This window comes from Lagopus muta, chromosome 1 (genome assembly GCF_023343835.1).
Source record: "Lagopus muta isolate bLagMut1 chromosome 1, bLagMut1 primary, whole genome shotgun sequence".
NCBI classification, from domain to species: domain Eukaryota; kingdom Metazoa; phylum Chordata; class Aves; order Galliformes; family Phasianidae; genus Lagopus; species Lagopus muta.
This window is the reverse complement of record NC_064433.1, coordinates 82,843,527-82,858,813: the sequence shown is the minus strand read 5'-3', so window position 1 is coordinate 82,858,813 and position 15,287 is coordinate 82,843,527. Positions and strand designations below refer to the sequence as shown.

Below are 15,287 nucleotides of genomic sequence, written 5' to 3'. Positions count from 1 at the left end.
ATTGCATGAAAAGTTGCATCAGAATATTGGTCTTGGAATCTTAAAATTGGGATTGGGAGATCTAAGGGTTGTTGAATTCTGGTTTACGAGTAGATACCTCATGAATTCTCTTGAGAGCAAGACAAATTCAAACACCTGCATCTCCCAAATCTTTCTCATTTTCCTTGGATCCTCACTAGAGCCATATATCATGGGCAAGCAGCAGACAAGCCTTCTTCAAGACTGTGCATAAAAAGTTTATTTTCAGAATGTTTTTTTGGAAGCTCTGCCTTCTGTTGCTCAAGGTGCTATTGCTTCTTAGTCACCTTGGTTGACTGTGTGTAGTACTTAGAAATACTTTAAGACAGATCTTTCAATGTTACCCCTTATTTGACTCCAAACACTGCGTGCAGTGCATAGTTGAGACTGGGGAAGGTAAAGCACCTGATCTCAGTGAAATTATTTGTAAAAAAAAAGAAAAAAAAGAAAGAAAAAAAGCCTTTCTAGCTCTTAGAACTAGGATGCAGGCAGATATAAGTGACTGCCTTTTTAATGGGATATTTTCCTGAAAAACACAACATTATCTACATAGTATTTTAGCCACTTATCCACAGCAGAAAGATAGAGAACATAAACACAAAAGGATAATTTTGGGACTCAGGATTCTTGATCTTTGCAACCATACATTTTTTATCAGTCATGAGAAGTGAACCTTCCTGTAAATTATATGTGTGTGTACATGTCTGCCTTAGATTTCTAAAGAATCTTTTAATTTAAGTGATGCTTATACATAAATAGTAGTTAAAAGTTTACTTACAATGGAAGTGAAATTTATCTGATACAGTAGGGAGGCATGATTTACATTCTTTCCATACCTTAGGCAATTTCTCCAGGTTCTACTCTATATATCACAACCCCAAAATTTACTTTAAGATTTGATGTTAACAAAAAGACTGGTTGGTGAGAGAAATATTTACTCTTTCTCTAAACTGGAATTTCTTTCCAAAATCAAAATGAGATGAGGGCTAAAGAAAGCAAAATTTAGCCCTAAACCCCAGACAGCTTCTCCATGACCAACAGATAGGTAGACAGATACAATATCCTTGATTTAAAATCTTATAACTAAAAGCCAGAAAAGGTAGTTTTGGATTAGTAGTAAAAGCAGTCACCTAAGTTGCCTCAGAAGATCGTACACTAAAAACATTTTTTAAAGAAAAAGGGTGCTGCTGCTGTGTTCTACATTCATTACTTTATTTTTTTTTCTGAGTCCCATGTCTCTGTAGTCCTAGCTAGTAAAACATTTAAGAAGTAGTACAGAAGTACAGAAAAACTTCCTAAAAAACTCCAAATGTATGTGAGATTTAGAAAATATGTGGCATTCTGTGTAACACCCAGGCCTGGACCTAGTGCTGCAACTCCACCGGGAATGAACATGCCCTAACGTCATTCCAGTCATCACCATTTGAACCTAAACCCCTACAGCTGTAGCACTGGGAAGCTTTTCCACAGTAGATGCATTCTTCTTTTGATGACTCTATTATAATTTTGTCATGCCACTTAAGTGTTGCCTGGCCAGCCAGCAGAGGAAAACAAGTGCTTACCATTTCCTTGTATGGATGCAGGACACCTTTTACTCCAAGCATAAAGAGCTTGTTTCTGCACCATGCACAGTTAGACCCCTGTGTGGGACCTACGTGTGTCCACAGGGGCTCAACTTCAATGCAGTCAGCTTAGTGTTCAGTGATACCAGCTCCCTGGGTAGCCTCTCCCTCCTGTTTGTGCTGAGGGCTGTCAGGTTGGGAAACAGAACTTAAGTCCTTGTTTGTAATGGATTTTCCCTGGCTTCATGTGTAAGCCAATAGGACAAACTCTTACCTGTGTGTACAAACATGTGCTTGACGTAGTTCTGTTTGGCGGTGAAAGTCTTGTTACAGAGAGTGCACTCGTAAGGCTTTTTTTCGCCTTGCCCACCTGCTGTGCTGTGGCCTGCAGATGGGGCTAAGGGCTGAGGGGCTGGCAGTTGAGCAGTGAAAGTTGACAGGCCAGGCTGGGACACTGTCACAAACTGTGTCTGTTGGCCAGCTATGGGCTGGGGCAGGCTGAAGAGAAAAGGCTTAGGGCCACTGCCAGCAGACTGTGTGGTGAAAAGGGCAGGCAGGTACGTGTTGCCAGCTGTGCCAATGACCTGAGTGTTGCTGGTCAGAGTCAGTGGCATCCTCAGATTGCTGGTGAGGGATTCTGTCTGGCGTAAGTAGATCTGTGTGGTTGGCAACGGTTGGGCAACAGTTGTGTTGACAGAAGGCTGCAAAGCCCCCTTTTCGGTGCTGTTATTGACTGTGAGCACTTTGCTGTCCATTTCAACGTCATTGCTTCTCTCTGGCGAGGAAGAGTTGGCATCCACATGCTGCTGCTGCTGCTGCGGAGGCTGACTGCCATCAGCAGGGATATCATTTTGATCTGCTTGAGAAGGTTCTTGCTGCCCATCCCTGCCCAGACCAGTCATAAACTGCTGCTCCACAGAATCAGGCTCAGTACCAATGGAGGAACTGACTCCCGAGTCAAAACTCTCCCCTTTGGGTTCACTCTCAGTGCCTTCTGCTTGGTCAGTGTCCTCAGTGCATTCCTCAGACTCATTGCGCTCAAGGATCTGCACCCTCTGTTGGCCATAGTAGTCATAGTCATCCTCCATCTCCTGCTTAATATGGATGTTGCCCATCAAGGTTTGAATTCGGACAGGGCGTGGTTGCTTGCGGCAATGTGTGGTTTCTGGAGTAGTAGAGAGGTACCGCTCCATCTGCTGTGACCGTTCATGGATCCTGGTAATCCAGCTGGGGTCTTCCATGTGATGGTCCCTAGGGAGACCCAGGGCTGTTTCATGGTGGCTGACCACAGCCCCACTATAGAAGGAGCGCTCCCCACTGCCATTTTGCATGGAACAGGCGTAGAGGGCTGAGTAGATCCTGTCCACACTGTGCTGTGAGTGGCTCTGCAGGTAGCCAGACTCTGTGTCAGTGCTCTGCCCCGAGGTGCCTGATTCGGGTGTTCCTCTGGGTGTCTCCTGGCCAGAATCCTGAATCACCGGGTAGACCTCTCCAACATTTTGCGAGACAATCCTTGTGCACTCATCAATCACAGTCTTGATCTGCAGGATGCTGGCAGCTGTGAGGATTTGGAGGGCCTCTGATTGCGAGACCCGCAGCACCCCACTGTACATGAAGTCAATGAGCTTTTGCACAGACTGGACTGACACCACTGAGGGAATCTCGATGTCACTGTAGCCCAGCAGCAGCTTGTCTTGGAAGAAGGGGCTGCCAGCCGCCAGCACGCAGCGGTGGGCGCGTAGCATGCTCCCGTGGATGCGGACCGTCACGTCACAGAAGTGGCCACGGTTGCGCTGCTCGTTGAGGGTCTCGAGCACAGAATTGCTGAAGTTGTGAAGGTTGATGCTATGAATGCGCTCTGTCATCCCCTTGCAACTGATGTTACCTGTAGCAAAGCAGGTGACAAAAAAAAAAGAGGAGATTGGGTCTTTTCCTCTGCAGACAGGACACTGACAAAGGTGACTGCCCACTGGGTAAACAGAAGAGATCATACCATAACAGTCACAAACAAAGGCACTGGTAAGAAGATACCTCCTTTTTAAGGATAGAAATAAAATTATACAACTCTTTTGCAGAGTTGAGAAAGTTCCGAATTTCTGAACAAAAGGAGGCAAAGAAAGTGTAGCTGGTCAATATTTCAACCACTTTTCTGGGCCTCAAGCTTCCTACCAGCTTACATGGCTTTAAAATCCTAGAGCCAGCCAACTGTAAGCACCGAGCTGGGTTTTAAGCTGTACGGATGTGGATCCGCTCCAGAAATGATCAAATTATTACTTTAATTACCCTTTACATCAACTTGTTAATGCAAAGAGTCTACGTGAAAATGTGGTTTCTATCCAGAATGTCATTCCAAGGAATTTGCGTGCTGGTTTTTATACTACAGCTACTTGTACAAAAAGTTGGCGTTCACTTCCCAAGATATCAAGATTTATAATGTAAATGTTCCTAAAATCCCACGCACAGTTTTGTCTGGGGTTGTGGATGAGAACATTTGCTACCCGATAGTAACAAACAGTCCTCCTTAAGAACCCTAAGCAAAAAAGATAACATGAGCTGTCCCCTTTAGTTTAAAGCATATCCCAAGTTCTGATTGGCACCAGAATGCCATCATATAAACAAATGTTCTCCTGCTGTTATTTACTTGACAGAAACTGGAAAATCACAGGCATTTTCTCTAAGACTTAGACTTAGTTTGGCTGAATGATCTAAATAGGGAATAGTTTAGAAAGGCATCTAACTGATATAGGTACAAAGCAAATGTATCCTTCAAAATTAACCTTCATGTCTAACTTCTTAAACTGTTGATTCACTTTTCCCTATGTCCAACCTGCATTCTTTGGATTAATGCTTTTTTATTTCTTTTCATATTCTTTATTCATTTTTCATCTACTTAGATTTTGATGGCAGAAACTACTTTTTCGTCTTTTAAATCACTACCCCTATTATGGAACATTTCTTCTTAAATATTCCTACCAAAGTTACAGCACCTTTTGCACAGCTAGTGCTTAAGAATCTAAAAGACGAATTTGACAGAGAAGTATGAGTAAATTAAACAAGCTTAGTGCCACCGTCTGCTTTAAGAGAAATACAAAGAGAAAATAAATGGCATCAAAAGTGGTTTCATACACATGCTTTTTAACCCAACAGTGATCCTCTGGTCCGGCCTAATGGGTGTCTTACATCTCATATGCAAGCTATAGAATATTATGTATTACAATATGCAGGAAAATGTGGAGTTTTCCCTCTTCCACTGTTTCCTTCTCATTTATCTACTCCTGCCATCTCAAGCTTCTTTTCTTTTGCTGCTTCATACAGAAATCTCCCTGGATACAGGTTGTCATTTTAATTCTGTGAAGATGATGATGATAAAAGGAAGCATAAAGGTCAGGAATTGGAAATCCTGATGAGGCCAAGCTATCTGAAGAAGTCTGATGCTAACAGATGTGAACTAGCCAGTGTCAGAAGATGTGAAGTCAGAGCACTAGGGGGATGCCCAGATAACTGTAACAAGGAGAAAATTACTAACAATATCATGGGTGTTGTGAATTACTTCTGTCTTGCTTAATAAGCTTTGCTGGGAAACATGAACTTCTTCCTCTGATGATCTGGATCATGAGGATTGGAAAAATGTCTCAGCAATTCGGAGCCTTTCCTTCATGGGCACCACAATTACTATTAAACAGAATAATGTATAAATTACTCCACCAGACAGTTATTCTCCAGAGGCCTCCAAGATAGTTCCAGATGCTTTCCTTCCCAGCATCTCAGACCACGTAAGTATGGAAAACACACATTTTAAAAAAAAAAATTGATATCCTTGATTTGAAAGGAAAAGGACTTTGTAAAAGCTTTGTGTTGGTGGAGAAACAGATAGATGGATGATTAGTGGTGAACAGAGGACCTTCTCAACACTTACAGTAGGCCGTGGCAAGTTATTCCATAAGTATCCATTTATCTTTATCTCCCTTTGAGTGCCAGCCTATCAGTATGCTTCCCATCACAAAATATTGCTTACTACTTGGTTTGACCCTATTATTTCCCCTTTGTGAGAGTAGGTTTTTGAGATACTCTCCTGAAAAAGAGAATGACATCTAGTTTGTCCTCTGTTTTATCAAACGGGGAATTTGATAATAAGAAGAGATACAGAATCCTAGAATCACAAAGGTTGGAAAAGACCATGGACATCACCTTGTACAACCATCAAACCACGCTTGTGTCCACTATACACAATGTTCCTCAGTGCCACATCTACCCTTTCCTTGAAAATCTCCAAGCACGGTGACTCCACCACCTCCTTGGGCAATCTGTTCCATTATATCACCACCCTTTCCAAGAATAATTTTTTCCTGCTATCTAACCTTAACCTCCCTTGGCTTAACTTAAGGCCATTACTTCTTGTCCTATTGCTAATCACCAGGGAGAAGAGGCTGACCCCCACCTCAACACAACCTCCTTTCAGGCAGTTGTAGCGATGCATGCAGTTGTTGTGACTGAAATGCAGGACTTGGAACTTGGCCTTGTTAAAGCTCATACAATTGGACTCAGCCCATCGATCCAGTTTATCCACATCCAGGGCCTTTCTACCCTCAGGAAGGTCATCACTTCCTCCCACCTTGATGTCATCTGAATACGTACTGAGGGTGCACAGCCCAGATTATCTATAAAGATATTAAACAGGACAGGCCCAGTACTGACCTCTGAAGAACATCACTAGTGACCAGCTGTCAGCTGGATTCAACTCCATTCATCACCACACACTGGGCCCAGCCCTCTAGCCACTTTTTCACTCAATGAAAAGTGTATCTGTTCAAGCCATGTGTTGCCAGCTTCTCCAAGAAAATGCTATGGGAGACAGTCAAAGGTTTTACTAAAGTCTAGGTAGATTAATTACATCCATAGCATTTCCCTCAATCAACAGGTGGGTCAAGAACAGGTAGATCAAACAGGACCTGCCTTTCATGAATTCATGCTGGCTAGGCCTGATCTGAAAAGAATTCTACCTTGTTCATATGAACCTTGGCAGAAAGCATTAATTTTGTGAGTTAAATTCCCCAAAAAATGCATCCTCAGCTCCTTTTCACTGTGATCTGTATCAAGAAATCAGGAAAGGGAATCTCACTACCTGTTTACAAGTACAGAAGGAAGGAAAGATGGGGATTATCTGTATGTTTCAGCAGCCTTCTCTGCTGCATTGTATTTGGTCATTAGCTACTAATGAAAATCACCAGTCAGGGTTAAACAAGGCTAAGAAAAAGAGGTGTGTGTGCTCACAAGAGACTGATGTGAATAGCTCTCTAATAGGAACTGATCTAGGACACCAAATTCCTTGAGGTGTATGAACTGGACTCAAAGTCATTTTGTTACTGAACAGAAATGCCAGTCTGAAAGATAACTCCTGAAGACCAATGTGGTATTAAAGCGCAAGCCTTCTTTATTGTGGCACTGGATCCATAGTGGATCACCCCATTTAACATGCACGCCCAGCACAAAAAGTCTTCAAAAAGTCTTCTCAATACATTTAAAGCTGCATAAGCATTATTGAATGTGTGCGAATTGAATGCTGCTTCTGCATCAGAACAAAGTAAGAATTTTGTTAATTTCATGGCCTCTGCTACCATTTGGGTCCTTTATTAAACTAATAGTTCTTTTCAGGGGGCCCTTCTACTTTACTGGGGTTCTCTGATAAGTCTTCATTGCTAATCCCCTAGATAAATCTTCCCCAACAGCACATACTCAGTATATAAGCTATATGTATATATATATATAAGCTAGTAACAACTTATGTATAGCCAGCATTGAAGATATATGTCACACACATTGCAAGAGCATCCTGTGCAAATTAAAAGGACAATTCGTTACATGCCGCAGGGAGTGCCTGAAGAAGGTATTAAGGAAGATCGGGCACCTCCCCTCCGTATTCTTTGCTTAACAAGGACTCTGAACAAAATCACCATATCAATATGAACAAGAAGAATGTTGAGAAGTCTTGGAAACGACAGGACTGACACCAGATAACGAATAAATTAACAAATGTAAACCTTCTGATAAGACTGTGAACCTGGAGTACCGGCCAGTGGGGAAATGGAGGGAGGGGGGGAGGAAAACAGGGGAGAGGGGAGGCAACAGGGGAAAACAGGGTATAAAGGCTGTCATGTTGTGTTCATAGGTGTGTTCCTGCTTGCAGGATGCCCGCCATTGCAATCGCGAATAAAATCTGCTTTTATCAGAGATATTGTCCTGACAAAAATTATTTGGATATTTCCAACAAACAGATGCTACAAACTATTTGGTACAATCTGACTGGATTAAGGCTGCTTGGTGAGTTTCGTTTGGCTACAAATTTGATTGGCAAATCTAGTGGCTAGTGTTTAGTCATTAATCTTCTTTACTTGCCTATCTATCTGCTGCCTCGTTTCCTTATGGTTTACCACCATGATTACTCAAAATGTCATAATACATAAGTAGCACAAGACACATTATAAAACATATAGCAAAACATAATGTAGACATTAAAATATACATCATGACATATTGATGTAATTGTGACAACGTGAGTCACTCCATGTAAGGCAAAGGTATTTTGGTTGTGCCTGGCATAAACAGAGCTCTCTCTTAAAAAAAGCCTCATCTAGTCTCTTTACTTCTTCAAGTGAAATTGAAACACCTTCCCTACTTCAACAGAGAAACAATTGAAATTCACTCCTTAAGGATGAAAGAGGAGTGGTGCATGGAAGAGACACATAATGAATGGTAAAAAACAAAAACAACACAATCTCATGCAGATTTTGAGGATGATTTTTCCAAGCTATCTTCCTTGATTTTCAACACTGAAAACCACACCCATTTAAAGTGCAACCGAAGTACTTGCAATGATTGTGTTAGAGAAGCTAGTACACAAACCACAGTAGCATAAAAGAAGCAGCAGTTCACTCTAACAAGTTCTAGAGATTGCCCTGTTCAACGCAGCCTCTCCCTTTCTGCAGGGAACTATGTTCAGATCCAAGTTCTGGAGTTGTCCTTTACATTGTTCTAAGCAGTCCAAAGTTGGTGTTTCCCATAAGAGCAGGACTTGTAAGGTTTAACTCCAAAGTAAATGTGATATTCTGACAAAGAATACTAGAATCTTACGCAAGCCCAAGCTGGTATCAGTTCTTTCAGCATGTCTCAGAGTGTATCAGTTCGTCACAAGATCCAGCAACACCCACATGCGGGTGCACATGTGCACACATACACACACACACACTCAGTCACTCACCTACAGAATGCCTGGCTCGAGAAAAAGACTACTGTCTCAGGCTCTGCTCAGGCCTGCCACTCTTTTAAACATGAGACAGTGGGAAACTTTCTGTGAAATTCAAGTGGCCTTTGTTAAGTGCCTCCCCGCCTCTCCCCCCTTTTTTGTCCAGTAAATATGATGTAGAGATCCCAATGGACTCATTCTAAGAAACTCCTGTAAAATGGTTTTGTCCCCTTTCTATGAAGCAAGTTCTGATTGGAGGGGTATTCACAAACCATATAGGAAAGAATGGGTTTGAAAACGCAAAGGCCATTCTTACTCAGATGGGCAATGAATAGGAGTTTGGGCAGTTAAAAAAAAAAAAAAAGAGAGAGAGAGAGAAAGAAAAAAGAGGAAGAAAAAAGGGGAAAAAAAAGCCCAGTCAACAGCGCAGATTATGCACATTTGCAATCCTCCTGAGCTGCAATTTGAAGCTGGCATGGCATAAAGGTGAAACATATTACTGCGCAACTTTGAAAAAAGCTCCAGTTCCCCGTATGCAAATGTACCGATTAAACTGTCAGGCTATTCACAGAAACATGCATGGAATTCATCCTCAGCCAGTAAGAAGGAGCACAACATGGATGGGAAAGGGAAAAACTTTTGTTGTGCAATACATGACTGAATGCTTAGATTAGTGTTTTCTTGAATCTCTTCCACCCCTCCTGCTGACTTTTATGCTAAGGGTGTTCTAAGGAAGGCAGTGCCAGAGGGTACTGAGGGTACAAAGGCAGAAGGAAACAGCAGGCAGTGGACTCTCAGAACATGTTTTAAAATACGTGGAAGTAAAGCCGAGAGATACATCAAGCACAGCTTGAAGGAAGATTTCTATACATTAAAGCTACAGTACATAGATCTTCACAAAAGTGGAAAGGTACAGCTCACAAAAGCGACTTTTTTGTCAGAAATGTAGTGAATGATCCTAGCAAATGCATGATGTAGCACAGTTACAAAGTTGTACAGAATGCTGAAGACTGCTGGTCATACACAAATGGCTATGCTGTATGTTTTAAAATGTTTTAAAATGTAAGGTTTTTTTTGTACAGCCACTAGATGTCCCTTTCTGCAAAGCCAACGTTTGTTGCTTTAAAGCTCATACCTGTAAGGTATCACAGAATTTGATTTTCTCTATTGCCCTTCAAAATCACAGTCTCTCAAAGCATACTGCTCAATGATGACTGACCATTCCTAGAAACAGTGATGAGGAAACCACTGCAGCTGCTGTAAGCCCGCAGTAGCTCAGTGCATGGCCTTCCCCTGGAGCAAGCTGCCAGTGTTGCTGGAATCCAGGCTCTTTTTTGGAACTTACTGTGTGATCTTTCACAGGAATAACTCTGCAGGGGGAACTCCAAAGGCTCTACTCTTAACTTCATACTTCAAGGGTGAAATAGTCACCTCATATACTTCAGAGCTGGTAGGCCTATTGAAACATAAATGGATTGAGTTTTAGCCTCAATTTTCTGCAGAAGCATCCAGAAAATTGTTTGGCAATTCATCTCATTGATACTTAGACAAGATTAACTAGAACTATTTTGATGTTGCTGCTTTAGCTTGTCTTCCTGACAAGCTCCTCAGGCCTTGCATTGAGAAGATCTCCCACTCTGAGTGACTGAAGAAAAGCTGGAGGCATTTTTATCTCCTATAGAGTACGTGCACCTGTAATCCAGTTCCTGGAAGCACCACAAACTAAATTAACCTGCTGCTGCTGGAGACCAGCATCTACTCTTTACTCTCTGTCCCAGCAGTGGTTTGTTTTGGTTATCTCTAACCTTTGCCATCCAAATCAAGTGCTGGAGGATCACAGCCTGCTGGCTGTAGCAAAAGGATGTGTTAAGTTCTTCATATAGTCATCACGTTTACTCCTCTTCCTCGTAGCGGGAACAATTTAGTTACACCATGCGCTCAGAAATTTGCCTAAGACATTTGCAAAAACCACAAATGCGTGGGATTTCCACTCTCTCCTCAGACAGACTGTCTACCATCTTTATAATAAGAAAGTTTTCCTAGTATTCTACTTCGAAATCAATTAATCATCCTTTTCTCCAACAGACATAGAGAAGTGTTGACTATTTTCCTTTCTATAGCAGCCTCCCACATACTGGAAAATGCCTCACATTTCTTCTTTAAGCCTGTCTTTCCTAGAAAATCCAAACTCTGTTCTCCCCATCACACTCACTGGACATACATACATTCTTTTCTTCCGTCTTCTACTCCATTTGTCCTTCTTTCACTTAAAAATGCACTGCCCTAAAGCAGGTTAAGTGTTCTAGCTAACCAATGTTGTAATGATTATACCAACTAAGTCACAGTGTATGTTTTTATGTCTGCACTGTGTCTCATGGTATATTTTGCAGTGTGTCTTGGGCTACTTACATTTTGCAGCCTCTTGAAGGTAGCACATAGGTAGGGAAGTAAAGAACAGTAACAACTAAACATTAGCCACTAGATTTGCCAATCCAATGTATAGCCAAGCGAAACTCAGCAAGTGGCCTTAATCCAATCAGATTGTACCAAACAGTTTGTAGCAGTCAATCAGTAATGCTTATGCAGCTTTAAATGTAATGAGTAAAATGTATATATTGTGGAGACTTTTTGTGCACATAACATGTACACCCAACCCTGTGCATCCAGCACCGCAATAGAGAATGCCTACTTTTTTAAAATCCACATTGGTCTTAAGAAGTCATCTTTCAGACTGAAGTTTTTGTTCAGTAACAGTGTGAATGAAACGCTTGCCTGAGACACCTCACATACAATACTATTAAATACCTTATAGGATAAATACAATCAAGCAAGTAAAGCCCTGTTATCAAAATGAAACTCTACTGATTTTCCTTAAAAAAAAAAAAAAGCATGTCTCAGTAAAGAATGCTTAATTTGGAATGAAAAATCTGAAGTCTTGCATAAACATGGCAGTTCATTAGAAATACAGCATTTCTATCACAACATATGAAAGCCCCACAATTACCATAGGAAGTTTTCTCATTTCCATACATCAGCATCTCCTGTTCCAACCTTAGTAATCAAAAACCACGGGTGCATTCTTCAGCTCCAATGACCTGATTTATCCCTAGTGATGAAGGTTTATGTTCTGTTGTTCTGAAATTAGTTATTCTAAAATAAAACTGCATGAATGGAGTGAAAATTCATATCTGGTGTTGCCATTGACAAAATTAGTCCTACATCAGGCTTCAAATCTCTGAGACTGCATTTAACAGAAGGACACTTTTCCACTCAAAGAAGTGACCTGAATTTAAAATTCTGCAAACCCAGTAGTGGCTGACTTCTTAGTACATCCCAATGATGCCAGAGAGACCAATTTATCCAATTCTGTTTGGATTCATTCTTCTGAATATTTGGCTTCATTCTGAAAAGGGGCCTTCAAGGGATAAAACCTGTATGGAGTTTCGGGAGCACAGGAAGAACATTTGTATCCTCAGCAGGAGATCTGACCAGGAGCAGCTCTTGCTTTCTGTTGCTTTAAAGGTTTGCTGGAGTTCTCACCCAATCATCTGCTTGAACATCTTGAAAATCAGTATCTCCTTCTATAATATCTATCCAAAACAAACACCAGATGACACTACACGAATTGCCCTAACCCTACCAGATTGTTGTTAGAATCAAAATATGTAGCAGTCTACATTTAACAGGAAGTACTGTATTTTTACCAGCACAACATCTATTAATGTGTCAGTAATAAAATCTATGGAAAAAAGAATCACTGTGTTCTGAAAGCTGTCAAACTTCTCTAAATTTCATAGTCTAATAACTACGTTTATTTGAAAGACAGAAATGCGTGCACACACGAACACAACCTTATTCTCCAAGGAGCAAACATATAGAGTAGATGGCTAATCAGAGTTTGTTTAAACTTTTTTGAGAAGACAGGCTTTTTCTGCAGGCTAAGCAATGTTCAGCAAATGTCCTACGGATGATTTATTTAGCTAACTGCCCCGTTCTTTTTAGCATCCATAGTGATGAGATATCCATTTTTCATCAAACAGAAAACTAAACCATAGGTGTTCTGCACATAAAATTGCTTCTATATCCAGCAGTCCTAAATCCTCAACGCTGAGCACAAAAGCCTCTATTTCAGGCAAGATGCTTGGGGTGCAGGCACTGAATCACTTCCCTGTGCTTTGCCTGGAAGTCTGCAGGAAGAGTCCATTAGCCATAACCCCATTTGCTTCTCATCTGCAGGGCAGCAATGAGTCTGTGCCTCACTTTGCTTTGCATGTAAAAGAGGGATAGCATCATGTGCCCAGTTCTGCAGAAGGACTGGGTGCCTCAATTAATCTTTATCCAAGAAATGCAGAACAACTTGTGAAGAGCAGTAGAGAAAGACCAAGAATTAATTCCAGAAGACACACAAGATTTTGTTCTCCAGGCTTACAAAATCAAGATTTCATCTGTCCTGCTCTAGTGCCTTGATTCCTTTATGCCTCTTGATGCTGAACATACTACTCACAACTGCACATACACAATGTCAACAGAAGAACCACGAGGGCTGTTGCTATAGCTGCACTGACAGGTATTGCACCTGGATGGCAATCTCACAATATGGGTGCTAGCTCTTGTGCCCCGACCACCTGTAACCAATTTTCATTAGCAAAAGGTGGGATCAGCAAACCACTGAAAACAGAAAGTGAGAAAACCACCCTTTTGCAATAGGAATCAGAGAAAGTAACGTGGCCACATGATGGCACCATTTCCTAGGAAGAGAAACCAGGCTCGGCTCGGCTCCTCTTCGTTAGGGAACATTTTAATATTCTAAATGAAAACTGTTTCAACTGCATTCGCTTGTTCCCAGAGAGCTCATACACGATTATGCCAAGGCCCAGCATGGCCCAACTGTTCTAATTGGCTGTAAGTTTAAGGCATTTGGGCTCTTTAAAAACCTAGGTGCATACATGTATTGCTGGATTTCCTCTGCAGTGCCAGGTGCTGTCACTCAGAACGCATTCTGTACCAGTGGGTATGTTGCAAAAGAGCCACCGATTAGGAAAGAAGTAAGATAGGCCAACAATGCCCATGGAATTAAGCTGAAATACTCTTAATTTAAACAAAGGATGAGGGACATTTCTTGGGAAAAACAATAAACTTTAGAAAAATACAGGCAACCATGGTGATGTATTTTGATACTCAATGGTCCATATTAAAAGCTTACTATATTAATTCAGAATGTTTTCGCCTAATTTAAGGGCTTTTGCATAAATCCTAATAATATATTTCAGATTGCAAGAATAGTGAATGGGAAGTCCCCTTCGGTCATCTCTCTGTGTTGGATTCTAGAAATTTATGTCCCCTTTCAGAAACACTGGGAGGAGAAAGGGCTGAGGGTGGGATCTGAGTGTGGAGGAGGAAGGAATTCAAGGGCTAATAGTTAAAATATATTAAAATGTGTCTCCAAAAGAGACAATTGCTATTCCACAAACCCTTTCAGATTTGCGCTGTATTGTTAGGTTTTCCCCCAGGCAGAGAGACAAGGAGGAAAAGCTTATCAGTTTGAGCATGGTTAAATACAGTAAGCCTGAAAGCCTATGGGCTTTGGTTAAAAGGAAAATATAGATTAAAACCTCTTAAGATAATTAACTGTTTAGAAGGTTTCTATTGAGGCTAAAATCTTCTGTGGGGAGTTATAGTAGCAGTCTGTTAGGAGAAGGGTGCAGTTGGACAGAAATGGTTGGCTTTGGTGGGAGAACTGCAGTCTGCTTATATCCTACATGTTTCCAGAGAAAGGCCTTAAAATGTAGGAGACTTTTTTCTGGTCACAGACGTAGTGGTTGATGGGACAAACAAGGAATGGAGGAGAAGCTGTAAATGCCAGTCCCCATGACTGGGAAAAAGACTCTTTTGTATCTTCCAGTGGCTGTGCCTCGCTCAGTTCTGGCTAGAGGAAAGCTATCACATGAAAAAAGCTATATTTTACTTGGTTATTTTTTTTCCATTTATCTTTTTTATCTGTCAGTGAAAGAGTAATTGTTAACTAGTACAACTGGGTGCTTTGGTGAATATCTCAACTTAGAAATATTGTGAGACAGATATTCATACTGCACTAGACTGTGGCTTCTTTATTTTGAGTTTAGGGGGTAAGCGTTCAGGCCTGCTTCTAATTCAGATTCAAAACCCAGTGGGAAACAGTACATGCTCATGTCAATGATGCTGAAGGCCACAGGGAAAATCTCTGTCCTCAGTGAGACCTCTGCAATCCTCGGTAACAGGCACATTCCAAAACCACCTGCTTGTTTCGATAGGAAGAACAGTGTAGGACAGAATGCTCTAAACTAATAGATGACAGTAATAAAAAAGAACACAGCTTTCATGGGTGACTTGACACCATCAGATAGGTCTGTACCGTTAAATGTACGTTGTCAGTTCTGGTATTTTTTTTTTTTTCTCTATAGGGAAAAGGCTCGGGAACTACAGGTAAG

General features: G+C 41.3%; 1 protein-coding gene across 23 annotated transcripts in view; it reads right to left on the bottom strand.

The window, feature by feature from the left end:
* ZBTB20 (zinc finger and BTB domain containing 20) overlaps positions 1–15,287 on the bottom strand; it is a 468,885-nt gene that overhangs the window by 22,354 nt on the left and 431,244 nt on the right. For all 23 annotated transcript variants that reach the window (XM_048958187.1, XM_048958158.1, XM_048958264.1 and 20 more), the window contains one exon: positions 1,855–3,465. In XM_048958187.1, coding sequence (XP_048814144.1) covers positions 1,855–3,445 — 1,591 coding nt within the window. In that variant the 5' untranslated portion in view covers positions 3,446–3,465. The remainder of the gene's footprint in view (positions 1–1,854; positions 3,466–15,287) is intronic.